The sequence below is a fragment of the Balaenoptera physalus genome, assembly GCF_965194825.1.
Source record: "Balaenoptera physalus genome assembly, chromosome: 17".
Classification (NCBI taxonomy): Eukaryota; Metazoa; Chordata; class Mammalia; order Artiodactyla; family Balaenopteridae; genus Balaenoptera; species Balaenoptera physalus.
In genome coordinates this window covers 29,120,212-29,135,220 of record NC_138895.1, presented here as the reverse complement: position 1 = coordinate 29,135,220, position 15,009 = coordinate 29,120,212, and the positions used below count along the sequence as shown (strand labels likewise).

The 15,009-nt window shown below is 36.1% G+C and overlaps 1 protein-coding gene across 2 annotated transcripts in view; it reads left to right on the top strand.

Moving 5' to 3' along the window:
* Window positions 1-4,521, top strand: part of CA1 (carbonic anhydrase 1) — a 430,243-nt gene extending 425,722 nt beyond the window's left edge. For both annotated transcript variants that reach the window (XM_082434050.1, XM_082434051.1), the window contains 2 exons: window positions 2,527-2,682; window positions 3,631-4,521. In XM_082434050.1, coding sequence (XP_082290176.1) covers window positions 2,527-2,682; window positions 3,631-3,747 — 273 coding nt within the window. In that variant the 3' untranslated portion in view covers window positions 3,748-4,521. The remainder of the gene's footprint in view (window positions 1-2,526; window positions 2,683-3,630) is intronic.
* Window positions 4,522-15,009: the final 10,488 nt, after the last annotated feature.

Genomic DNA, 15,009 nt, shown 5'->3' with positions numbered 1-15,009 from the left:
AATCCGCAGAACTACAGAAGTCATTTAACTGCATATTTGATGTGAGGAGTAGGAAGTCTGAAGCAAAAACTACCAATCTGAAAATCAAGGTACTACTTAGATGTTCCTTGCTTCTGAGAAGGTCTCTGACTCAGATATTTGTTTTATTTTAGTTTTGTTTTTCATAGTTATTGGTCATCTATTTCGGCAGGATGAAGCCTGTAGAAGAATGGGTTTCATAGCTGTTCAAATTTGTTTAAAAACTATAACCAACTAAAATGTGAATTTTTTTACATCATGGAGAAAGATATCTTTATTTTTTATCAATACAAAAATACAGAAGTTAAGGGTATTGTTTTAAAATCTCTTTAATATGCAGTGTCTTATAACCATGATTCCTCCTGTCAGCTTTAAAAAAAAAAAAGATGGATTTTCTGATATATTTAACCTTAGCTTTACTATTTTAATAGTAAATAGTTAAATCATATGTCAGAGATATGTCATTTTCTTTCATGGTCTTTTTATATAAAATAAATCTAGTTCATGTTTAGTCTAAAAAATTAATCTTCAAATGGATATATTATAAAGTGGAAAGTCTGAAGATAAATAAGCACTCAACTCAGGAAAATAAAAAATAATATATGAAAAGAAAATAGAAGGAAATAATTAATGAAGATGAAGCAAAACATTAATAAAATAAGAAGGAAAATGAATAAATACAAGGTAAAATTTTATTAATAAAATGAAAAGTTGATTCTTTGGAAAAAACAACAAAAAACACACTTTTGGCAAGTTTGATGATGGAAAAAAAGGTACACATACAAAAAATTTATTAGAAATAAGGAATTGGGTCATAATTAAAGATGTGGTAAAAAGTTTTAAAAGAGAAAAATTTGTACACTTGACCCTTGAACAACATGGGTTTGAACTGCACAGGTCCACTTATTCATGGATTTTTCTTTTTGATAAATACATGCTATAGCACTACAAAATTGCCACTTAATTGAATCTGCTGATGCACAACTATGGTTATGAGGGATGACCATAAAGTTATACGTGGATTTTTGACTGTGCAGGGAGTCAGCACTCCTAACCCCCACATTGTTCAAGGGTCAGCTGTATAACACTATACCAGTAAATTTGAAAATTTAGATTAAAAGGATGAATTTCTAGGAAAATGCAGAGAAACTGACTCAAAATGTGTTGAAAGCCTAAACAGATCAAGAATCTAAAAAGAAATTGAAAAAATAGTAAAAAATGTATCTAATGAAAGAAAACTCTAGGCCCAGACCACTTTATGGGGAAGTGTTCCACAACTTTTAAGAAACAATCATGCCACTGTTAACTAAACTGCTCAGATGAGGGGACAGAAATCTTTATTTTGATTTTATTAAATGAAACCTAATACCCAAACTGGGTAAGAACACCACAAAAAAGGAAATCATAGGCTAATCTTTCTTAGGAATATAGCTAAAAGAAATACTGAAATCGATTACAGCAAATCATATTCAACAGTATATTAAAAGAGTAATGCTTCCAAACTAGTAGACTTTATCCCCGGAATGCAAGGATGGTTTGATATTAGACTATCTTCCAATATATGTCAGTACAGTAACGAATTAAAGGTGAAAAATCATATTACAAACTTGTTAGATGCTTGAAAAGCATTTGATAAAAATTCAATGCCAATTCCTGAAAATAAAAAAAAGAAAGAAATGTCTCTGAAAACTTATTGAACTTAAGAAAGAATACCACATACCAACTTGGATCAAACATCAAACTTAGTAGTGAAATATTTGAAGCCTTTCAATTTCAATCAAGAATAAGACCAGGGTGTCAACTGTGACCACCACAACTGACCATTACAATGAATGTCCTAATCAATGTAATAAAGAAAGAAAAGAAATAAGAGTACATATTTGGATAAATATTAGGAAAAAAAAGACAAATCTATCCTCAAGTGCAGAGGATATGATCATTGACATCCACCTGGAAAATACAAATCAAACAGGTAAAAAACAGAATTAATACACAAGTTTAATAAAGTTGACTACATAAAATATTAGCATACAAATATCAATTCATTTTCTATACACCAATATAACCAATCAGAAAAGAAAATAGGAATAAATAGAATAAAGATAAAACATACCAATATACATGTCAATAAATATCTTTACCACTGGAACAGTATCTGGTATCATTCCTAGAGAAGCAATAAATGTTTTATATTGGAAATTAAATATCTTTTTAAAGAATACAGATTATAAAAAGTTTTTGAAACTTTGCTTATCTTCAACCAAATGAAGAAGGAGGCAGATTGCTCAGTCAAAATTCCAGTGTAGCATATTCTCAGTCTTCTATTACTTTTATTGTTTATATCCACAAACATACCAGTCATGAAATACTATATAGTAGAAAAATTGATTAAATTCTTAGCTAAGATCTATCTATCTACTAAATAATATAACATATATGTCATATATGTAATGATGCAAATAGTTTATATCATGATATAATAATATATTACTTTTCTTTTTCTTTCAGGGCAAAAAAGCCCCATTCACAAATTTTGACCCCTCTGTTCTCCTTCCTTCATCCCGGGATTACTGGACCTACCTTGGCTCTCTGACTCATCCTCCCCTTTATGAGAGTATAATCTGGATCATCTTTAAGGAAAACATCAGTATCAGCTCAGAGCAGGTAGAGTATCAAAGGTGAATGAGTGAGCATTAGAAGTGCAAAGCAGGAATACCATTTCAATTCCTAGTATTATTGGGGGAAATTATTATTTCAATTAGATTTTGAAGAGTTCATTTTCCCTTCCAACTGAAAAAGATTTATTTGTGACATAAGGTCTATTGAATAATCAAAAATAAAAGTGTATTTATAAACACTTTTTTTACTTTATGTGGAAAAAATATATGAGATTCAGAACTCTTGCTATTCTTTTCGCCTTAATAAGGAAAAATCCAACTCTGTTAAATATCTTCCTAAGAGTTTCAAAAACAAGAAAAAACTGGCACTAGAAGTACTATTAAGACTTTGGGGAATTGTGACTCTCAAGTGGCATATTTTGATAGCTGACATGGGTTTTTATTCTTTTTTGAAACTTAAGCTCTTAAATGTTCAACAAAATATCCCATTAATTATTGTTTATAATTATGCAAATAGTAACTACCAATGATTGAACAACTACTTTTATTAGGTTACTTATGTACGTTTTGTCAGTCAATTCTCATAACAAACCTTTAGGGCAGGCGGTGTGACCTATTGGTAACTAACACTTCTTGAGCATATGCCATAGGCCAAACACCATTCTAAGAACTTTACACGTATTGACCCATTTAGTCTTCACAACAATGCAATGAAATAGTACTATATGGAAACTGAGGCACCAAGCAGATAAGTCTCTTACCCAAGAGTGAGAAAGCTAGTATTCTAATCCAGTCAATCATTGATAATTTAAGCCAAATGCCTAGTGCAAAGAAATGTGAAGGAATTTTTGGCTTCTTCCCTTCCCATCTGTGAAACCATTGCAACCTTCAACCTGATTTTCTACATATCAGTGCATCAATTATACTAGAAGAAAAGTGTTCTGTGTAACTTTAATAGCTTTTGACTCTTTAAATATTCTATCCTCCTTCCAAGCTGGCACAGTTCCGCAGTCTTCTATCAAATGTGGAAGGTGATAAAGAAGTCCCCATTAAGCACAACAACCGACCACCCCAGCCTCTGAAGGGCAGAACAGTGAAAGCTTCATTCTGATGGGCCCAGGAAGAAACTTATCCTCCCTCAAGGAACACAACTCTGCTTCTGATGTAATCCAATAAAGCAAATTTTAAGAAACAAGTTTATTTTAATACTAGCAAGACAGTCTACTTTCAAATTTAATCTGCAGAACTAAAAAGCTTTAATTTTTATTCTTAATGCTTAACTCAAATAGTAATCTGTAAGTTTACAAAACTTGTGCTTAAATTCAAGTCTATTTTGTTGAATTCTTTATAATGCAATTAATTTCTTAGTGATTTGTACTTAATTTCTTAGTGATTTTTATCTTTCCATTTTATTCATTTTAATTGAACTAATAAAATAACTGTATCCTTTTCTTCTTGTCTATTATGTAGTCTACTTTTAAAAGGCATTAGGTTTCTACCCCACTTACATTCAAGAATTTTAAATGTTTTATTTGCAACATTATTTTGCCTCAAATGTAATAACCTAAGAGTAGCTTGAGATGAAATGTTGAGAATTCATTTGCTTACTCTTGAAGACAAAGACACCTAGGATGACAATGGATTTAATATTATTATGCTGGGCCAACGTTGCTACCATTCGTGTACCCTGTGATAAAAATGATATATTTCATACAGGAAATGATGCTTCTGGTTATTGCTTCCATTCCCCCCACCCACCCACCATTAGCAAGGTCACTGTTTTTGTGTTGTTTTTCTTTTTTCCATTATTATAACTAGTTAGCTAGCATGGAGAATCTGTACTTCAAATTTGGAAGAAAAGTTACCAGTGAATTATTTATAAAAATGATAACCTGAACCTGAAGCCGTTCTTTCTGAAGCCATATCTACATTCAGAATTCTACAAATCTTGTGTCCATTGTTTAGTCTTGTGATTTACTTATTTTCTCTCCTCTGAGAAATCATATTAGAGACAAAGAGCACATCCATTCCAATGTTCTAGTCTTGTCTAATGTCAGAATCAGTCAGAACCTCTCAATAACTGTAATCGTAGCTAAAAAGGCAGACAAAGCAGATTTTCATAACTCTGAGGGAGCTTTTGTGTAAAGGCTGTGTTTATTTTCTACCTAAAAATCCGAGGAGACATGTTTTGATATTTTTATTTGGAGCCCAGAATTTAAGTGAATCTTCTTTAATAAAAATGTAATGGGGGGCTTCCCTGGTGGCGCAGTGGTTGAGAATCTGCCTGCTAATGCAGGGGACACGGGTTCGAGCCCTGGTCTGGGAGGATCCCACATGCCGTGGAGCAACAAGGCCCGTGAACCACAGCTGCTGAGCCTGCACGTCTGGAGCCTGTGCTCCGCAACAAGAGAGGCCGCGATGGTGAGAGGCCCGCGCACCGCGATGAAGAGTGGCCCCCTCTTGCCGCAGCTAGAGAAAGCCCTCGCACAGAAACGAAGACCCAACATAGCAATCAATCAATCAATCAATAAATCTTTAAAAAAAAAAATGTAATGGACCCAAGTAACACTTCATTTAGCTCAACCCCCATAATTTGTCTATAAAAATAAAATACTTTCTTTGCAAAAGTAATTTGACTGTGTATATTAATATATATTTACCAGATATTGAGAAAGCATGAAACAGTTACACCTGTCCTATGGCCCTCTTATTTCACTTAAGTTACCTTGATAGGATTTTAATCTACATTTATCAGTGGTCATCATGAAGGCCAAAAGAGGAGTATGAGTTTAATTCAAGAAATATATTTGCAAAAGATGCTCTTGACCTACAATGTTTGAAAGTGTTTTCTGAAAAGAAATTGAATGGAACACACAGGAAGACGGCTTCTGTAGCTGGAGTGTGATCATTGCAGGGAGACCTTCAAGATGGCGGAAGAGTAAGACGTGGAGATCACCTTCCTCCCCACAAATACATCAGAAATACATCTATATGTGGAACAACTCCTACAGAACACCTACTGAACACTGGCAAAAGACCTCAGACCTCCCAAAAGGAAAGAAACTCCCCATGTACTTGGGTAGGGCAAAAGAAAAAAGAAAAAACAGAGACAAAAGAATAGGGATGGGACCTGCACCACTTGGAGGGAACTGTGATGGAGGAGAAATTTCCACACACGAGGAAGCCCCTTCACTGGCAGAGACAGGGGGTGGCAGGAGGAAGCTTCAGAATCACGGAGAAGAGCGTGGCAACAGGGGTGCAGAGGGCAAAGCGGAGAGATTCCCGCACAGAGGATCGGGGCTGATCAGCATTCACCAGCCCAAGAGGCTTCTCTGCTCACCCACCGGCCAGGATGGGTGGGGCTGGGAGCTGAGGCTCGGGCTTCGGAAGTCATATCCCAGGGAGAAGACTGGGGTTGGCTATATGAACACAGCCTGAAGGGGGCTAGTGCACCACAGATAGCCGGGAGGGAGACTGGGAAAAAGTCTGGACCTGCCTAAGAGGCAAGAGACCATTGTTTCGGGGTGCGTGAGGAGAGGGGATTCAGAGCACCACCTAAACGAGCTCCAGAGACAGGCACGATCCACAGCCATCAACGGGGACACCATAGATGGGCATGAAACGCTGCTGCAGCCACCAAGAAGCCCATGTGCAAGTACAGGGCACTATCCACGGCTCCCCTCCTGGGAGCCTGTGGAGCCTGCCACTGCCAGGGTCCTGCGATACATGGACAAATTCCCCGGGAGAACACACAGTGCACAGCAAGCTAGTGCAACTCATGCTGGCCTCTCCCACTGCAGGCTCGCCCCGCATTCCGTACCCCTCCCTCCCCCCAGCCTGAGTGAGCCACAGCCCTCTAATCAGCTGCTCCTTTAACCCCATCCTGTCTGAGCAAAGAACAGATGCCCTCAGGCAACCTACACACAGAGGTGGGGACAAATCCAAAGCTGAACTGCAGGAGCTATGCAAACAAAGAAGAGAAAGGGAAATCTCTCCCAGCAGCCTCAAGAGCAGCAGATTAAATCTCCACAACCCACTTGATGTACGTGCATCTGTGGCATACCTGAAGGGACAACAAATCAGGCCAAAATTGAGGCGGTGGACTTTGGGAGCAATGATATATATATATTTTTCCGTTTTCTTTTTTTCTGTGTGGCTGACAGGGTCTTGGTGCTCCGGCCTGGTGTCAGGCCTGTGCCTCTAAGGTGGGAAAGGTGAGATCAAGACAGTGGTCCACCAGAGACCTCCCAGCTCCATGTAATATCAAATGGCAAAAGCTCTCCCAGAGATCTCCATCTCAATGCTAAGACCCACCTCCACTCAACAACCAGCAAGCTACAGTGCTGGACACCCTAGGCCAAACAAGTAGCAAAACAGGAACACAACCTCACACACTAGCAGAGAGGCTGCCTAAAATCATAATAAGGTCACAGACACCCAAAACATACCACCGGACATGATCCTGTCCACCAGAAAGACAAGATCCAGCCTCATCCACCAGAACACAGGCACTATTCTCCTCCAACAGGAAGCCCACACAACCCACTGAACCAACGTTACCCACTGGGGGCAGACACCAAAAACAATGGGAACTACAAACCAGCGGCCTGTGAAAAGGAGACCCCCAAACACAGTAAGTTAAGCAAAATAAGAAGACAAAGAAACACACAGCAGATGAAGGAGCAAGGTAAAAACCCACCAGACCAAACAAATGAAGAGGAAATTGGCAGTCTAACTGAAAAAGAATTCAGAGTAATGATAGTAAAGATGATCCAAAATCTTGGAAATAGAATGGAGAAAATGCAACAAAAAACATTTAACAAGGAGCTAGAAGAACTAAAGAGCAAACAAACAATGATGAACAACAAAATAAATGAAATTTAAAAATCTCTAGAAGGGATCAATAGCAGACTAACTGAGGTAGAAGAACAGATAAGTGACCTAGAAGATAAAATAGTGGAAATAACTACTGCAGAGCAGAATAAAGAAAAAAGAATGAAAAGAATTGAGGACAGTCTCAGAGACCTCTGGGACAACATTAAAAGGACCAATATTCAAATTACAGGGGTCTCAGAAGAAGAAGAGGAAAAGAAAGGGACTGAGAAAATATTTGAAGAGATTATAGTTGAAAACATCCCTAATGTGGGAAAGGAAATAGTTAATCAAGCCCAGGAAGCGCAGAGAGTCCCATACAAGATAATTCCAAGGAGAAACTCGCCAAGACACATATTAATCAAACTATCAAAAATTAAACACAAAGAAAAAAATATTAAAAGCAGCAAGGGAAAAACAACAAATAGCAGACAGAATCACCATAAGGTTAACAGCTGATCTTTCAGCAGAAACTCTGCAAGCCAGAAGGGAGTAGCAGGACATATTTAAAGTGATTAAAGTGAAAGGGAAAAACCTACAACCAAGGTAACTCCGCCCAGCAAGGATCTCATTCAGATTCGATGGAGAAATTAAAACCTTTACAGACAAGCAAAAGCTAAGAGAATTCTGCACCACCAAACCAGCTTTACAACAAATGCTAAAGGAAATTCTCTAGGCAGGAAACAGAAGAGAAGGAAAAGACCTACAATAACACACCCAAAACAATTAAGGTAATGGTAATAGGAACATACATATTGATAATTACCTTAAATGTAAATGGATTAAATGCTCCAACCAAAAGACATAGACTGGCTGACTGGATACAAAATCAAGACCCATTAAACAAGATGGACTTAATTGATATTTATAGGACATGCCATCCAAAAACAACAGAATACACTTTCTTCTCAAGTGCTTATGGAACATTCTCCAGGATAGATCATATCTTGGGTCACAAATCAACCTTTGGTAAATTTAAGAAAATTGAAAACGTTTCAAGTATCTTTCCCAACCACAACGCTGTGAGTTAAGATATCAATTACAGGAAAAAATATGCAAAAAAAACAAACACATGGAGGCTAAAAAATACACTACTTAATAACCAAGAGATAACTGAAGAAATCAAAGAGGAAATCAAAAAATACCTAGAAACAAATGACAAAGAATACACAACAACTCAAAACCCATGGGATGCAGCAAAAGCAGTTCTAAGAGGGAAGTTCATAGTAATACAATCCTACCTCAAGAAACAAGAGACACCTCAAATAAACAACCCAAACTTACACCTAAAGCAATTAGAGAAAGAAGAACAAAAAAACGCCAAAGTTAGCAGAAGGAAAGAAATCATAAAGATTAGAACAGAATTAAAGGAAAAAGAAATGAAGGAAACATTAGCAAAGATCAATAAAACTAAAAGCTGGTTCTTTGAGAAGATAAACAAAATTGATAAACCGTTAGCCAGACTCATCAAGAAAAAAAGGGAGAAGACTCAAATCAACAAAATTAGAAATGAAAAAGTAGAAGTAACAACTGACACTGAAGAAATACAAGGGATCATGAGAGATTACTACAAGCAACTATATGCCATTAAAATGGACAACCTGGAAGAAATGGACAAATTCTTAGAAAAGCACAACCTTCCGAGACTGAACCAGGAAGAAATAGAAAATATAAACAGACCAATCACAAACACTGAAATTGAGACTGTGATTTAAAATCTTCCAACAAAAACAGCCCAGGTCCAGATGGCTTCACAGGCAAATTCTATCAAACATTTAGAGAAGAGCTAACACCTATCTTTCTCAAACTCTTCAAAAATATAGCAAAAGGAGGAATACCCCCAAACTCATTCTACGAGGCCACCATCACCCTGATACCAAAACCAGACAAAGATGTCACAAAGAAAGAAAACTACAGGCCAAGATCACTGATGAACATAGATGCAAAAATCCTCAACAAAATACTAACAAAGGGAATCCAACAGCACATTAAAAGGATCATACACCATGATCAAGTGGGGTTTATCTCAGGAATGCAAGGATTCTTCAAAATATGCAAATCAATCACCGTGATACCCCATATTAAAAAATTGAAGGAGAGAAGCCATATTATCATCTCAATGGATACAGAAAAAGCTTTTCACAAATTCAACACCTATTTATGATAAAAAACCCTCCAGAAAGTAGGAATACAGGGAACTTACCTCAACATAATAAGGGCCATATATGACAAACCCACAGCCAACATCATTCTCAATGATGAAAAACTGAAACCATTTCCACTAAGATCAGGAACAAGACAAGCTTGCTCACTCTCACCACTATTATTCAACATAGTTTTGGACGTGTTATCTACAGCAATCAGAGAAGAAAAAGAAATAAAAGGAATCCAAATCAGAAAAGAAGAAGTAAAGCTGTCACTGTTTGCAGATGACATGATACTATACATGGAGAATCCTAAAGATGCTACCAGAAAACTACTAGAGCTAATCAATGAATTTGGTAAAGTAGCAGGATACAAAATTAATGCACAGAAATCTCTTGCATTCCTACACACTAATGATGAAAATCTGAAAGAGAAATTAAGGAAACACTCCCATTTATCATTGCAACAAAAAGAATAAAATACCTAGGAATAAACCTACCTAAGGAGAAAAAAGACCTGTATGCAGAAAACTGTAAGACACTGATGAACGAAATTAAAGATGATATAGACAGATGGAGAGATATACCATGTTCTTGGATTGGAAGAATCAACATTGTGAAAATGACTATACTACTCAAAACAATCTACAGATTCAATGCAATCCCTATCAAACCACCAATGGTATTTTTCACAGAACTAGTACAAAAAATTTCACATTATGTATGGAAACTCAAAAAACCCCAAATTGCCAAAGCAATCCTGAGAAAGAAAAACGGAGCTGGAGGAATCAGGCTCCCTGAGTTCAGACTATACTACAAAGTTACAGTAATCAAGACAGTTTGGTACTGGCACAAAAACCGAAATATAGATCAATGGAACAGGATAGAAAGCCCAGAGACAAATCCAAGCACATATGGTCACCTTATTTTTGAGAAAGGAAGCTAGAGTATACAATGGAGGAAAGACTGCCTCTTTAATAAGTGGTGCTGGGAAAACTGGACAGCTACATGTAAAAGAATGAAATTAGAACACTCCCTGACACCATACACAAAAATAAACTGAAAATGGATTAAAGACCTAAATGTAAGGCCAGACACTACCAAACTCTTAGAGGAAAACATAGGCAGAACACTCTATGACATAAATCACAGCAAGATCCTTTGTGATCCACCTCCTAGAGAAATGGAAATAAAAACAAAAATAAGCAAATGGGACCTAATGAAACTTCAAAGCTTTTGCACAGCAAAGGAAACCATAAACAAGACGGAAGGACAACCCTCAGAATGGGAGAAAATATTTGCAAATGAAGCAACTGACAAAGGGTTAATCTCCAAAATTTACAAGCAGCTCATGCCACCCAATATCAAAAAAACAAACAACACAATCCAAAAATGGGCAAAAGACCTAAACAGACATTTCTCCAAAGAAGCTATACAGATTGCCAACAAACACATGAAAGATGCTCAACATCACTAATCACAGAGAAATGCAAATCAAAACTACAGTGAGGTATCACCTCACACCAGTCAGGGAACCCTCTTGCACTCTTGGTGGGAATGTAAATTGATACAGCCACTATGGAGAACAGTATGGAGGTTCCTTAAAAAACTAAAAATAGAACTACCATACTAACCATCAATCCCACTCCTTGGCATATACCCTGAGAAAACCATAATTCAAAAAGAGTAATGTACCACAATGTTCATTGCAGCTCTATTTACAATAGCCAGGACATGGAAGCAACCTAAGTGTCCATTGACAAATGAATGGATAAAGAAGATGTGGCACATGTATACAATGGAAAGTTAGTCAGCCATAAAAGAAAAGAAACTGAGTCATTTGTAGTGAGGTGGATGAACCTAGAGTCTGTCATACAGATTGAAGTAAGTCAGAAAGAGAAAAACAAATACCGTATGCTAACACATATATATGCAATCGTAAAAAAAAAAAAAGAAAAGAAAAGAAAGGTTCTGAAGAACCTACGGGCAGGATAGGAATAAAGACGCAGACGTAGAGAACGGACTTGAGGACATGGAGAGGGGGAAGGGTAAGCTGGGTGAAGTGAGAGAGTGGCATGGGCTTATATATGTTACCAAATGTAAAATAGATAGCTAGTGGGAAGCAGCCGCATAGCACAGGGATATCAGCTCAGTGTTTTGTGACCACCTAGAGGTGTGGGGTAAGGAGGGTGGGAGGGAGACGCAAGAGGGAGGAGATATGAGGATACATGTCTATGTATAGCTGATTCACTTGGTTATAAATCAGAAACTAACACACCATTTTAAAGCAATTATACTCCAATAAAGTTGTAAAAAATTAAAAATAAAAAAATAGAAAATAAAAAAAAAACAAAATAAAGAAATTGTGCAATTTAAAATTAAATGTCATGACAAGGACCTGAAAAGTATTTGACTTGATGACCAATATTCTTTAAGAATGTTAAAATGGATTCCAGGATTTAAATATAAATCTGTAAGTCTTATTATGAAAAGGGCAAAGAAGTGACAGAAGATATATGATGGCCATCAAATTTTATCCCTAAGCTAAATGCCAACTGGGAAGCATGTTTCCCCTTACTTGCTTCTGCCAAAATTTCACATATTTGGCAGAACAGACGAGGTGCATTATGGGAGCTTTCCACTCTTCTCTGAAGTAGCCGATAAAAGCAGCTGTTGAAAGGAGGTATGTGGACAGGCACTGGATCATCTGAGAACGCAACTCATATGTTTCTGTGACTCACCCTCCTGCTGTGTGCTCTCTTCCCTTGCCAACTTAGGTGGAGACTTCGAACATCCTGCAAGGATTCTCTATCTCTTCCATGACTTTCTTTATGCCAAATCTATTGGGCTTCTAATCATCCAGAATGACAATACCAACTGATGGGGCTCAGCAGTAGGCTCAGGGGTAGAAGGATTCTCCTACTCCCTGCTGTTTTTTGTCTTATTTACCACCTCCCTCTTCATAAATATCATGCTGAGCATTAATGAAACCTTTTAGCTAATTTGTGAGTCCAGGTAACTCAAGATATTTTCTAAATTATTCATTTTGGTAAGCTTTAGCAAAATAACTCTAAAAACATTAAATTCATCAGAGGGAATTAGGGCAAAGGAAAGGAGGGGAGAGAAATGTTGAAAGAATTAATTACCTGACAGAACTCAAAAGAGAAAATTTTCATTTATTATAATCCTGGTTACTCTATTATCAGTGGTTCTTCACAATTTTGTGACCACAAATTCCTATAAATATGTGATTAAAGCTATGAATCTTCTCCCTACCTCCCCCCAAAATGTAAATAATTATATATAGCTGAAATTTTACACTGAGTTTTACAGTATGTAGGGACTCATTCCTTTCCTTCCTTTCTCATCACAAAGTCAGTCCTGGACCCCAGGATAAGATCCTGACTCTAAACTATAAAAACTGAGCTACAATGGACTCCATGTCTCTCTTGATCTCACTTCTAACTTAACATTTATTTTTGCTTTTCTACTTCATTCTTTACAGCAGATCCCTAGAGGTGGAATGACAGTATATTTCCACTATAGCTCATGAATTATTTTTTTGTTGTTTTTCTATTTTCCAAATATTATTTTGAGTTGGTATGAGGTCCCACTGTAAAACAGATATAAAAAGATAAAAAAAGAAAGATAATCCAAACCTTAGTGAATTGGTTCATTTATTAGTGGGTAGACAAACAAAGAGTTACAAATGAGAGTAAAAAGGCTTAGAAGAAAAATTGTTTGGGGAAGATATCATCAGATAATACTGGGCCCAAATCACTCTGAAAGTCATCAACACACTTTGTATCTAAGACCATGAAAGCATAAAGAAATACTTATTTCAGCATTTTCTTCATGATTATCTATAAATACCAAATACTTATTTACCCACTGTTCTCTTTGAGACACTGTACTAGGATTCCCTTATTACTCTTATTAGATTTGACTATTTTAAATCTCACTAGATAGACAAAGAGACAGATAGACAAATAAGCATAGATATAAATGAATAGATAATTGCATTTATTCTAGGACTTCTCTATTTGACAAAATGGAGCAGTCCTAGAATAATAGTGGGTTATTTAACCTACTGCAAGAAGATAGTGGATTTTATATTCCTAGGCTTATATGGACACATTTATAAAGCTAAGGAGAAAATGCATAAAATAAAAAAGATCTTAATAGAAATGTAACATGCTTGAAAGAAGTTAGGAGAAAGAGCCTCAAGCACTCCTGCTTACAGATCTCACTTTCAATTGAGAAGCAACTCCTAGGAGTAACCTAGAGTCTTAAAGAATCGTGTATACCCTCATCTTGTATCTTTAGTATCTTTATCCTAAAAGTAAATGGATGGACAAAGGGTAATGTTTGCAGGCATTAGAATGCTCAGAGGACAAGTGCACTTACTAAAGGTTTCTCAGAATGGCATCTGGACTAATCCCTTTACTATGAGAAGGTAGAGACAGCAATTACGTCAGAAAGGAATAGAGTTTAAGTGGCCTTATTTTTTTCCCCTCAAAGACTAGAGAATATAACTTCCTCAAATAATCAACAAGTATTTTAACACCCTTTAGAAACAGATACATGCCAAGCTATTTGGATATGTTATTTTCCATCATGTTAGTAAATCACCTAAACTACCAGCAAAAACAAACAAGCATACCATGCAGGAATAATGCTTTGTTACTCAGAAAAAAAAAAATAGACACTTATCTCACTCATACACCAAAATAAATCTGAGATGGGTTAGATTTTTCAATGAAATAATTAATGTACTATAAAAATAAGTAAATATTTAAATATACGGTTGGAGAAGAACTTTTTCTCAAAAAAAAAAAAAAGCACACCAAATGCACAGATCAAGAAATAACAGAATAATTGATTGAACTATGAAAAATGTAAATATGTAGGTCAAGCAACAATAATAAAAAAATTTTAATGAAGAGGAAAGTGATAACTGGGGAAAATTTTTCAATATAAATGACATCCACAGATACAAAGTCTCTGCTATAGAAAAAGCTTTCCCTAGTTATTAACATAAAAATTGAATCCCCAAGAGAAAATAGCAAGAAGATATGAACAGGCAACTTTGTAAAAAAGAAAGACAGATTGATAAATATATGAAAAAATGCTCAATCTTAATAATCAAAGAAGTACAACTTTAAACAATGTTCTCTAATTCTTTGCATATAATAGTGGTAAATATTTTAAATATAATACACAGTGTTGTCAGTGAAGTAAAGAAATAAAAACTCATACATTGCTGGAAAGAGCATAAAATATCAATAGTACAGTCTGCTCACGAATAAAGCAAAAGTTGTGTTCCAGAAGAAATTATATTACCAAAAATTAACTAA